This window comes from Physella acuta, unplaced genomic scaffold, assembly GCF_028476545.2.
Source record: "Physella acuta isolate Inbredline_101_S28 unplaced genomic scaffold, ASM2847654v3 ptg000145l, whole genome shotgun sequence".
NCBI classification, from domain to species: domain Eukaryota; kingdom Metazoa; phylum Mollusca; class Gastropoda; family Physidae; genus Physella; species Physella acuta.
In genome coordinates, this window is record NW_026731664.1 from 461,302 (window position 1) to 475,206 (window position 13,905).

The following is a 13,905-nucleotide window of genomic DNA, read 5'->3' on the forward strand; positions in this document are numbered from 1 at the left end:
GTCGAAACAGGGAGGACCAGTACCACATCAGCTTTAGTACACACGTGAAGGTGCCCACTCAGACGCATTGGTAGGAGTCACTTTCGCAACAATCTTAATGGGCAACTCAATGCTTGCGTCGGTCGGTACACTACCCATCTCCTCCCCATAAAAATACAAAGTATATTCTGAAGAACTTTGGGCTTGTATGTTCGTTTCTCAAAACCTTAAGTGGTAAAGAGCAGGTAATCATTTTTCATGTTCTACTTGCATTTTTTGGAAAGTTGTGTATATCGAAATGTATATATATATATATATATATATATATATATATATATATATATATATATATATATATATATATATATATATATATATATATATATATATATACATATTTATATTCATGTATATCAATATCCTTATATATATATATATATATATATATATATATATATATATATATATATATATATATATATATATGTCCATAAATACTTCTAATTCTTATTCTGGTTCTTATTCTAATTATAATTCTAACGTCAGTTGAACTCAAGGATTTCCTACAGTCACGGGTCAGAATCGGGATCTGAACTCGAGTCATTCGGGCGAAACGTTCAACCACTCGACCACGCCGTCCCCGTCAAATAACATATTTCACCTTAGCCAATAAACGCGCGGACAATTCCTTTGACGGGGTTCCTACAGATCGGACATTTGTCCAAACTAGCAGCACAGTCCGTGCACGAGGCGAGATGACCACAGGGCAAGAAGACAACAGCCACATCTTTGTCCATACAAATTTTACAAACCGTTTGCTGACGTAGCTCATTGTTCTTCTCTTTCATTTTCCTTATCTCTTCTGGGAAAATAAGATAAAAAGAAATATTTATTTCTCGTTTTAGAAAAATAAAAGTCACCACATTTATTACCCGTTTTTACAAGCTTTTATTTAACTTGTTTCCTCTGTCTGTCGTCGCCTGTCTGTGACAGTCTATCTGTCGTCATAGATCAAAACTGCTGAGCGAAATCTCGGGCACTTCAGACAGCCGTTTCAAAGTTGGCACGTGGGTTAATACTTAAAGACAATACAATCTGACTTCAAATTTGACTTGAATGGAAGCTTAATTAATTTTTTTATGTATTAATTAAAATTTTCTGAAATTAGTAGAAGTCTTGTGCTACTTTTTCCACACTATTATACACGCGTTATCATGTTCATTAGGTGTGCAATCGTTTTTAGTCATGAAACGATATTGTAAATGAAAAAATTTAAAGTACTGAAAACAAATTGCAGAGTGGGTAGCTTCCTAAAAAATAATAAAAGTATCCAATAGATAATAATATAATAACCCACGTTTTTCTTTAAAGTTATTTAAATAGTAGCGTATTTTTATATATTTAAAGAAAAAATTGTATTTTTCTTTTTTAGTGCATTAATAGACGTCGTTTTTCAATGCAACTTAAAAAAATATTCTAAGCAAGATATTTGTAAATATTGATACACATTTGTTTAAATAAAAATAGATTAAATTTATCACATGACATAACGAATGACAAACCTTCGTTATCGTTGTCTATGGAGAAGGATGTCTGTCTGACTAACTTTTGGCCCGTTTGTTGGCAATTTCTTTTCTTTAACTCCTCAACGAGAGAGTCGGCAGACAGCATGGAGTCTGTTACACAAAATATAAAAGTTAGAATATTATGGCTTTTATGTTTCATACATTTAACAAAAAGATAATTATGGCTTTTATTGTCACACACTTTATTACAGTTAGATAATTATGGCATTTCTGTTACACACATTATAACAGTTGGATAAGTATGGCTTATATGTTACACACATTACAACAGTTGGATAATTATGGCATTTCTATTACACATCACAGAACAATAGAATCACTATTTTATCTCTTTAACATACAAAACTTATTGATATAAAACATATGAACTTGTTTTGGTAAAACCAAAACTGCGAGGTAAAAGTCTTATCCGAGATATAGCCAACACAGTAACATATATTTGGCTTTAGCTTCTGGGTATATTTTACTAATATATACTAATATGTTAAATACAACAGCATTTTAAACTGTTAAAATTCTTGATGCGAATATCTACCTCGTTTTTTAACAAACTTAGCTGCCTCCACTACGTCACTCTCCTTATAGCCAATCTCCATCACTGCCCTAACCGCAGGGTCTCTTTTGATTGGTTCGTCTTTCGTGTCTGGTGATGTTAAGAGAAATTAGAGGTGTGTCATGTTAATATCGGTGATACGTTGTCAACAGTAATAGTGTTAGTTGTCAGTCGTCTGCAATAATCCTGTCAATGATATGACAAGTACAATAAATTATATCGATAAGTGTGGGGAGAGGGTGAGGGGAGAGTTTCCAAACTGCAGTATAATATCTAAAAAGTTGTGTATGTGAATGTTAGGTAAGGGATTGTGCTGACTGTGCGATATTATACTCACACACAACACACACAGATATATAAATATATACATAAAATATATATGAATATATATGTATATATGAGATCCGTTAATAGAAAAATAATTCGCGTGTTGTTATGCCGATTGGCAATACTTACTGTTATGATGCATGTTCGACTAGGGAAATTGGTGCGCATGATTGATGGTGCGGCCGTATATTGAACGAGTGAGTGTGTGGCGCTGTACGCAAGAAAGCGACGTTTTAGTGTGAGTTCGTTGTTGCCGGGGAAGAAGTTGGAATTAGTCTTGTTCGTGTTGTGTTAGGGTTAGGTTGTCCAGTCTTGGTATCGTGTGTTCAGGCTGTCCGATGTTTATTTCTATGGTGCAATAAATTGAGTTAGCAAACGGTGTCTTTCTGTCGAATCATTTGTGTGCGTTAGTGTCGCCGTGCTTCAAGATGAATTGCTGAATAGCTGAGCATAATCGGATGGTAGTGGTGTTGAAATATGGTGTTGGATCAGGTAGTTCTACCCTCTCACTGCATAGCTGTGGTACACATATAGAACCCAGGTATAACACTTACCAAGCTGGGAATTTTTTTCAGGAGCGCCGATTTTCTCTTTAACTAATTTGTAAGGAATCTAGAGGGAAAAAATAAAACATTAGAGACTTCACAATGATTTTAAGGATAATCCTTAACGGCCGAAAAAAACAACAACAAATAAACATTTTTTTCCGTATAAAAAACAGGTAATGATGTAACAAACTAGATAATTTCGTACAATGACCAGCTATTTAACATTTTAAACTCTATTATAATTGATAGTTGAATAACTTAAACAATTGTTTTAGTGCAATCAGTCTATTGAGTAAGGATCGTAATTCGCTGTTGACAAATGTTATTTGATTGTACATGGGTCGTGTCTGGTCGGTAAAGCACATGGGTACCAAACCGAAAAGACCTGAGTTCGAACCGCAGTACGGATGAGGCTCGATAGCTGGGGATAGCAACCCATTTCGGAGCAACATCTCAAAAGTCAAACAACAACTTCCTTGTAGTTTGTTCTTTAACAGACAAAGGTATGGAAGCAGATCCAGAAAGAAAAGCAGCTAACGGTCTAAATGGTCTTTAACATGTTGACATGTAATACTTCATAGTGTAGAAGGAAATCCCTTGCAATTCTACGTTTAAGATCTAAGAAGAATTCACGTGGGTAACAATACAAAATGTAATGGTACGTTATTGTGATAACTCTACAAATGGGTGGTACTAACCTTATCAAGTGTTTTATTCAGTTCCTGCACCATATCCACAAAGGCGTGTCCCATCAGCTGACGTATGAAGGCACATTTAGGGAACCATCTGGCATGTTCTACAAACACGTCGTCTTCGTCTTCCCAGTTCCTCAGACCTCCACCACAGTAGAAACATCGGGCACAGTCGCCGTAACCTAGAGGGTGAGATTGTACACAGACTTAGAGAACGATGCAAGAACTTAAATGTATTTCTTAAAGAGGTTTACGATCTTTGAGGCAAGTGAAGTAGAGTCCACCTGTTTCTGTGACATAGGCGTGTGAAGGGATAATTTTGTCAGCTCTATGTTCAGCAGTCGATACTTTCCAAAATGTGAGTCAGGTACCAGTCACAGCTGGGTGGACTCAGGGACGTTATACAAACTTAAACCCAAGTTTTAACTCGAGGCTTACGTGTTAGCAGTCAATTACACTACTACTTGACCAAGCAGTCCAAAATACAATTAATAGATATGTTAAAGGGGGTCATTAAAATAGCAGAATTAATGGATAACTTCAATATTTATTTATTTCTTGTTCAAGTGCTATTCCTCCAATTGCGTTTGGATATTATCAGGAGGGTAGGGATTGGGGATGAGGTGGTGGGAAAGAAGGCTGTTGTTCCTTGAGATAAACAGCCCAATATGACTGTGAAAAAAAAACAGAAGACCTGCATTTATTCATCGTGGGTTCAGAATAAAAATGTTGCGATGTGTATATTTTTTTGTAATATATTTTATTTAGAATTCCCTGACAATTGTAGGCCTACTTTGTTATTTAGCAGCAAGGGAGTAGATACTCTTGTAGAACTGTGACAAAAACAAAGATTACCTGCATAGTAAAAGCCGGCCTCCACCAGTTCTGGTACCGACAGGTGATGATCTCTCGGCCATGCTGTGAACGTTTTTGCTCTTTCATCTTTCTTGACGTACTCTGGACGCTTAGGTCTCTCTGTGATGATGCCAAGCTCAGCGTAGGTCGGACCTCGACCTTTGCCCTTGGGTTGGCTGCTGGTGTTGGAGGTCACGGACGTAGCTGATGTGTTGCTGGTGGTGGAGTTAGAGCTGGGGGACGGGCTGGGGGGTGGGTTGTTTGGGACAATACACAGTGTGTGTTTTAGTGCTGGGGTAGGGTCAGCAATTACTTGGGAGTTATTGTCAACTGTACTCGGGATCAATGAGACTGTAGGGGACGGCTCTACATTTTGAACTAAATGACCGCTAGATCTTGACACTGACGGATCCGGTTGTACTGTAATGGACGCTGAAGTCGTGCTATTCTGGGTTAGGCCTCTAAAACTAGACTCAAGATTCGATACCTCACTATACTGATGTGGTGCGCAATCAGCTTCTATGTCATTAGGGTTATGTAAACTTTTGGCGTTTAATTCAGTACTTTTGACTTCTTGTACGTTCGCTGCACCCGGAGCCGAATCTGTATCTATGGTATTATCGTTTACTTGATTGGTGTGATGATGATGGTTATGATAATCAAGGCTATTTATCGCTTCAGTAAAACTTGACCCAACCGGAACAGGTGATATCAAAGGTACGTTGTCGCAATTTATTTTCGTGACCATACAACAATTTGGCGATATTTCCTTGTGGGTGTCTTCAACTTTTTCGTTTATTTGCCACTTGTCTTTTGATTTACAACAAAAATAACAGACTACTGTGTCGTCATTATCTACTCCTGTACCGATGTAAACAAAACCATCAGCTGCTAACACAAGTGCCGACAGGTTAGCTTTGACTGGATACTTTGCGAAAGTAACTAGCCTGTACATCTCTATCTTAAAATATCGCCATAATATTCCATTTATTTCGGTAACTGGACTTTCTAATATAAATACGGACAACGAGGTGGGCTTAATTTTAAAGAACTTCGAGTTATAAAGATCTTCATATAAAGATGTTTTGTTGATTTGCGAATCATCTTTTAACGTTTTTGACTCCACAGTTTTATCATTTAAACCTGGAATATTTTTAACGTCTTCCTTCAATTGTTGAAAATATACGTTAACCTTAGAATAAATCGTTACAGCGTTGCAGGTGACTTTGTTAACTTTCTTTTCTATCACCTCTTGCTCAAAGACAAGTTTATGGGGCGTAAAGGTTTCATTTTTACCCGATATCTCACGTGTTTTAACAGAAACCTGCTTACATTTTCTAAATCGTTTTGGGTTTCTGCAAGAAGAAAAGAAACGAATATTTATAATCAAATGCATAGTACTTACCGTTTCGTGTTTTAGGAAATTTGTGAACTGGAGGCAAATGACAGTATGTACTTTGGTTAAAGATATCAGTAAAAATTATTTAACGAACATACAAAGTATTAAGGAACTAGTGCTGGAGAAATATGTGTAATGTGTGTAATATGTATAACGTGTAATATCTGTATTAGCTCTAATTAATACCTAGGAATTCCTAGATTTGCAGGAAGGAACCATTTTGTAAGTAGGCCTACACTTTAGTAAAAAACTTTCTTGTTATTCGAATAAACATAAAAATGGTGGCATTATCTACTTTAAAATATTCTAAAATTAATTTCTTACCTAAACCAACGAAGACGATGATTACCTCCCCGTTTTGTTTTAGGTGATGCATTCTTGCTACAACCTTTTGATTTGCATCGGGATTTAGCACGCGAAGTATTACTAGGAAAAGAAAATCTTACATTAGGATCATGCCACAAAAAGCAAATACATCGGTTATTTTCACTTACACGCTCAACAATAACATAGGCAGTTCATATTAAAATATACAAACAGTTCGTGTAAAATGTATACATTAATTTCTGACGAAAGTAAGAAACAAAACAATATACACATTTTTTTTAAAAGTGACGAAATTTATCTCATTTTCTCTACACGGAAAAGAACACACGCGCACATACATAAATATTTGTATAGATAACACAACGTCATTGTTTTTATAATCAAAACTTTATATAATTTTTTCACAATTTTGTCAAATCTTTTAATTATTTTACACAAATGTCTTATACAACTTCATATAAATATATTTTAATATACAATCATATTTATTTTATTCCATGATTTTCAGAGAATTTAAATCAAGCGTTATTATAATAATTCAATTCAAGCGACATGTATTTTATTGAGTAACATGTACGGTAATAAAACTTTACTTACTTCACTTCATTTTTAGGTGTATTTAAACTAAAAGTAGGCTTGTCATCCATTTATATTCACACTTATAGATATCAATAAACGAAAACTAATCCATATTAACTTGCGTTTAGGTTTTTATAGAATTAGTTAAAGTACAATATCATGTGAATTATTTTATGTTAAACACAAAATACCACAAAGGCAAGGTTGACAGAAACTTGTTTTTTTTTTTGTTTTTTTTTTGCTTGATGATGTAGTTAAACCTGTTGGACAAAAAGTAGAATAAGAGAAATATTAATCCTTAGAAGACGAGTCATTGGTTTTATCAAATGAATTAAAAATTACAATATGCATAGGTATTTATAAAGAAATTGGGGTTTATAGGTTATGAAAAGAGCGAAAGGCGGAGATTGTTTTTTATTTATTTATATTAAAATATGAAGGATAAGCGTGGTCAGCACTAAGCTCAGTCTCAATTTTCCCGATTGTGAGTTAGATCTAGTAACCGATCAGAGCTGAGTGGACACGTGGACATTGTACTGATTTGAACCCGGATTCGAACTCAAGACTACCGGGTTATCAGTCTAGCGCCCTACCGCCGTCCAATCGTTTTGACCTGTGTATGTGATATCTGTACTATCCAAAAAGTTTCGAAACAAATTGCGATGTTGATGATGAGAAACAAAATTAGCAATATGAAGATGTGATGAATGAATGTCATATAAAATTCATGAAAACTAATTTATGAGACCTCGCTACATTTTATTTAAATGAATTGTGCTGAAACTATTAATAGCGAGACTCACTAACTTAAAAGCGTCCTTGGTTGCTAACCAGAACATGGCTACCACACCTTGGCCTACGATTGGGCAATTTTTTCTGCTTTGTTCGAGAGACCACCTTAACATTAACTTTAAAAATAATTATCACGCGAAAAATGGCGTTTTTTTCGCGTATTTTAAGCAATCTAATGATGACAAAGCTATTTTTGGCAGATTTTTTTTTTTTTTTTTGCTTCCGACATTGAAAGGTCAAACGTAAACATGGGTACAGTTTGAGTAGCTCAAAAACTTTAAATAATGGTCTCTAAGGTGTCAAAACTGCATGCCTAGGTCGAGTATTATTAGATTGATCGTTTAGTGAAAAAAAATTGTAAATATTATGTTCGCCTTTTAAGAAATCGGCATCGCAAAAAGGTCACTGAAAGCACGTTATTTTTTATTGTGACGTCATCGCTATTTTTACGGAAGCTGTACAGTAGTATCCTCTCGCTGCTTATATAATTGTGTTTTCTTTTCACTTGACACTCTTTTTCAGCTTATTTTGCTAGCGTAATTAGACTAATTAAGCCTAATTATGGATATTTCACCTGACTTTTGGATTATACTATGACTCTAAAAACCCTTAAACCACAACGATCTGTTATTTTTTTTTTTTTTGTTGATCCCTGGAATTAGATCTAGATCTAGTAGTGAGCGTTGGTCTTTGTGTGCTTACTTAGGCTAATGACTTAGGCCTAATTATTTGTTTTCAAATTTGTTATAGCTTAATTAATTTGTCTTAATTCTTATTGATTTCATAAATTTTAATTAGGCTAATTATAATATTTTCACTGGTCTTCGTTGATACATTTATTAGGCTTAATAATGTTAATATTATTACGATTTTATAGGCCTGATATATAAATTAAATGATTTTAGCGTTGGGTCTAAGTTTACATTACTAATTAGTACTAAGTAAACCAAGTACGCATGGACTAGGACATGTGTGCTGTTCCCGCGCTGTGGCGGGCGATGCCTCTCTCGCTGACAAACCAGCGCGAGCGAGCGAGTCGTTTGACACACGTGGTCTGTGTCGATGTTTGGAATGCATAGGCATAGGCCTAATTCTCGCTCTCGGTGATTAATTTTTATGCGCTGACATTTGAAAAATCAAATAGACACACATCTTAATTAAATACATTTAATTTGAACTTTATATTAATCTAGACCTATAATACTAATTAGGGCCTATAACTTGGGATAACAAAGTACTTGGACTAGATTTAGCGCATGCGCACACTGTGCTATGAGTTTTCTCTCGCTGGTTGACAAAAGAACGCAGGCGGGCTAGCGATGTTTGTAATTTGCATATATCTTTGCTCACAGGCGATCATTTTAATGAGATTGGCCTCTTTTTATTTTATAGGCCTAATTAATTGTATTTGATAGGCTAACTTTTCTGGTTGACAAAACTAAGCGAGCGTGATGTCTGTCGCGCGCACTGCCCGTGACGCTGTTTAGAATGTATTTCTCGCTAACTTGATGAATTTGAATACTATTGCAGTGTTTTTTAAAATAAATCAAATACTTACAAATCTTTACATTTTAAACTGAGCATAGACAAAACTTTGTAAATAACACACCTGTCCCAAGTCAAGTGAGAGAAGAGGGTTAGATTAATTTTACAATGACATCGCTATATTTTATGAATTGCCCTAATTAAGCATTGCTAAAACACTTACACTAGTTAATAAAACATGCATGGGATTGAATATCTTTAAAAAGATTAGATCTATACTATATATTCTTGAACATGTTTTTCATTAATTTGAATTTAGTTTTCCTTTTTAAACACCCTTCCATTTAAAAAAAATTAAACAAAAATATTTAAAAATTCTAGATCTAGATCTAATTCCATTACGTGATTTTTTTATTCTGACGAAGACAGTGTACATACGAATAGAAATGCGGTAATAAAATCAAATGTACTGTGCATATTCTGCTAAAATCAAATCAGCTGCAAGGTCAACCCTGCAGAGTTCGTCTCTTCAGAAAAGCTATGGCGATCTGGTTGTCACGGATTATTTGGCTTGCAATGCTTGGAGTGGCCAATTAATAAAAATCAGTAATTAAGCTCCAAATGAGTTTATTTTCAACAAATTAAGTATTTGATTGATTAGAGATTGATCTCTAGTTTCCATTGGTAATGTTTAAATCGAAAAATAACGAAATTTAAAATTAGTGAGTATCTCTAACTATTTGAATGTTACTTCCGGTAAAAACGAAACCAAATATCGGATATTTCCGACGTATATTTTTAGTTTTCCTATAATTGTATTTATAGCCTTTACGTGGCTGCTTCCATCTTTATTTAAAAAATTGAATTTAAACTTGTTCCAAAACTCTTTGTCAAACTTGTACTTTTATTTTCAATCCCAACATTCTTATAAATTAATATTTTTGTGGTTGCCTATTTTAATAAAAAATGTACTCTACATTACACTAGCAAATATATTTTTTAAAGCCTTTAAAAGACTGAATGAGCAGTGAATACAAGCTGAATGGGATGTATGTGTACGGTTCCAAAGCTTTAGTTTTAAAAAAAATAAATCACGCGACAGGGGGACGGTAAAATAATTTAACGCGTAACGATAAATGCCAAATGGGTCTACGTAATCGTATGAAAACTGCTTTTTAATAGGGCTATCGGCTAGAAGGTTAATAATCATAATATTATATGAAGTGTGCAATAATTATAAAACTGACTAAAGACTAAATGTAAAGTTTATGAAACAAACAGTACATAACAATAAACATTTTTAGTTAGTTCATTAAAATGAAAGACGTCTCACCTTTAAAGTTCTCCGTGTAGGTTGATACACGGACTTGCTGCTTGCGTTACTGTGCGTCACATGACCTATTTTTTTTTATCTATCGGGAAAATCCAATATAACAACTACGACATTTTTATAATTTAATAACCTAAGCTGCAAAAGTCTGGCAACTTTATGGTGTTCTAAAACAAAAACTAAAACACTTGATCGTTAAAATATTTGTTCAAACTTAAATTACAGCATAATAAGCAACAAACTAGCACACATTGCGTTTATAATAAAAGTTATTTTATTCGATGAATAACGAAAACAGAATCAAACATTACTGTAACTCAAATATGATCACGAATGGCACTCGCCGCCGTAACACTTTATATTTCATAATTCATAATATTTAGGCTTTATATATTGGCTAAAGTAAAGAATAAATATAGGTCTACCATTATCAAGGAAATAGATGTACAAAAAATTGCAAATGCCACTCATAAATAACAAAAACGCTGATGAATATCAATAAAATACAAACACATTTTATACTCTTTAACATTTATGCCTATATATAATGTATATATGAGTATTATATATATATATATATATATATATATATATATATATATATATATATATATATATATATATATATATATATATATATATGTCTGTGTGTGTGTGTGTGTGTGTGTGTGTGTGTGTGCATAAAATACTTTGTTTAACAACTTCAAATTTTGACCATTGACAGCATTATTAATTTAATCTTATTAAATAATTTTATTCCCTATTTGAAAATAATTTTTCTGCTTACGATTTTCGCTTCTTGCGTTGGCTTGAATTAGTCTGGCCTGTTTTATTGATATGAGTATCTGTTCTTGAAGCTTTGGAAATTTTGACCAGTTTTGGTTCTGGGTGTGGATTGTTGATTCGGTTTAACTTTCTTAAAAAATCGAATTGAAACATGTTTGAATTATCACGTGCTGGTTAGCAAGGAATAAGAACGGTTGAAGATCCCTCACAAATATATAAAGATTACGCTGATAGAATGATGTAGCCAAAGCACTATTGTTTGTTTTTTTTTGTCACACGAAGAACAAACGAACAGTACAAAAGTTACTCTACCAAGTCACCAACGTGAACTACAATAAGAGCTCAAACAGAAATTTCATTTATATACCCATTCTATGACATACTTGTCGGATTTTAAAAGAAAATCTATTTTTAACAGTGATGTAAAAATGAATTGAATATTATATTGCTAAAAATAGATGCGAAAAACACTATGCTTTTAAGTAGAACTAAACTAAATACAGAAAGTTAAAATGTTGTAAACAATGATTCCCGTTAAAAGTGCCACGTTATAAGTTAACTTCTGAAATTCATATCAAATATTTAAACAAGTGTATTGATAAAAAAGTAATAAACGTTCTTGAGACGTCAAGAAGACGTGTTTGAAATTACATCAGATTATAAGAATAGCATTATACCTTCCAAACTATTTATACTAACAAGTTCAAGTGTCCGTTGTCGAGTATAATAAATCCCATTAGCTTCTGGTGGCAATGTGCCATTTATAGATTGTTGGTCTATATATTATCATAGCTTCCACAACCAAAACCACAGGTCGTATAATAAGACCTGACGTGGCTTATATGTAACTAAAATTAATCTAAATGGGCACAGCTGAAGTTTTAACCATACTTTGTTGTGGACAGGAATATATTATCTCTTTCTTCTCAACAAAACACGACATTGAAAACAACCAACACAGGCATTAGAGAAACATTAATGTACATAAAATCGATAGTGGTAGACGTGGTTGAATCGGTGCAGCTCAAGGTTGCTAAACCGAGTAGTCTTGAGTTCGAAACCCCCGAGAAGATGAGGCTTTATAGCTGGGGACAGCTACTCATATAGAAACCTCCAAAATCAAACAACTGCTGCCTTGTAGTTTCATCTTGGTTAAACAAAGGCTATGGAAGCAAATCCTGAAAGAAAAGCTGTCTGAAATAGAGTTGACACGTAATACTTATTTGTGTTCGGGGGACCATTTAAACACTAGAATTAAGAACGATGAAGAAGAAGATAGAAATAATTTTATCTACCCTATCTACAATACTTGACCTCAGAGAACAACGTATTAAAAGCTGACTTCAACATACTCATGTTTTTTCTTAAGGAAATGTATAGTAAACAGGCAGTGTACCATGAGATTAGATCCTTAACAAAACACGGGGTTGCGTTTCATAAGATTGTGTAATCTTTTACGTCAGCCAAAAGAAATAGCTTGAACTAAGGTCGATAACTTAGTTCAAAAAGTTGAACTTATGTATACAGAAATAACTCATAGCTGATAAGCTTTCTGTGTTAAATCACGGGTTTAAAAAAAGTTTAAAATCTTCCTTGTTTTAGTTTTATGATTTCATAATGTTAGGAACTCCAATAACAGCAAATGAAACGCTTATATCACGCTAAAACACACAACGTATTTACAATAAGCATATGTAGTTTATTACAAATATATATCGCAAATATAATGTGATATTGTTTCAAACATTTTTAAAACATAGTAATATACACGTTAATTATTTTATTTTCTCCCTTTGATTGTTTTATATGCAATTGATGTTCATTGTTCATGTCTTTGATGCTGTGTAAAATCTATCAAATATATTATTATTACTGATTTAAATGTTTAAAAAAAAAAAATAAAACACTGTTTGAGGACTGTATAGATATAGATGTTTGAAAGGGAAGAATGTTTGCTTTGATGTCTCATTGTAATAACATAACTTTTCCGATTGCTTAAAATTTGTATCATTTTAATTCTCGGTAATCCCAATTTTTTTTTTCAGCTCTACTTAAAAACCCAAATACCCCCCCCCCCCCCCCCCCCCCGTCCCCTCAGCCCACCACGCACGCCGAGAAAAAAAAATCCCTTGAATCATCATTTAATTACATATTTGCAGTTTCAGTTTCAGGTTGGTTTTTAATTTTTATTTTTTCTTTATATTTAGACGTTTTGTATTAGATCTATGTATAAGTAAACCATCTTAAATGAATGAAAGCATGCTACAAGTAAGAAAGAAATATTACTATTGTAAATCTGTATCAGTCCTCACAAGCCGATGATGAAAACTGTAATACTAAAGCGAACACACAACTGACGCTATAAATTACGTGTCTGAGGCGAAAAAAAGACAAGAAAATATATATATATACGTTAATTATACGAATACTTTTACGAAGTAAATATTATTATTAAGATAGGATCGAGTTGATTTTCTTAAAATGTAGCCTAATTATTGCTCGTTTAAAATGCTTAATTAGACCATCTTAAACCATGGAACTAAGAGGTACATGTTATACTTTTAGTGACAATAGCACTATTAAGACTGAAGTGTGATGGCTAATGACCTAGAACTACTCTTAGTAATGACAAATCATGTAAGACTCGTACATGTTATAACTATTGTC

The 13,905-nt window shown here is 33.5% G+C and overlaps 2 protein-coding genes across 2 annotated transcripts in view; both read right to left on the reverse strand.

Moving 5' to 3' along the window:
* LOC131935460 (uncharacterized) overlaps nucleotides 1-13,905 on the reverse strand; it is a 114,718-nt gene that overhangs the window by 56,149 nt on the left and 44,664 nt on the right. The window lies entirely within an intron of this gene.
* LOC131935472 (uncharacterized) lies at nucleotides 629-11,424 on the reverse strand. Its single transcript, XM_059291867.1, has 8 exons — nucleotides 11,240-11,424; nucleotides 6,264-6,365; nucleotides 4,541-5,895; nucleotides 3,692-3,867; nucleotides 3,000-3,057; nucleotides 2,101-2,208; nucleotides 1,542-1,655; nucleotides 629-841 (listed from the first exon to the last, which is right to left on the reverse strand). Exons 1-8 carry the CDS (start codon nucleotides 11,389-11,391, stop codon nucleotides 642-644), a joined length of 2,265 nt encoding a protein of 754 aa, XP_059147850.1. The 5' UTR covers nucleotides 11,392-11,424; the 3' UTR covers nucleotides 629-641.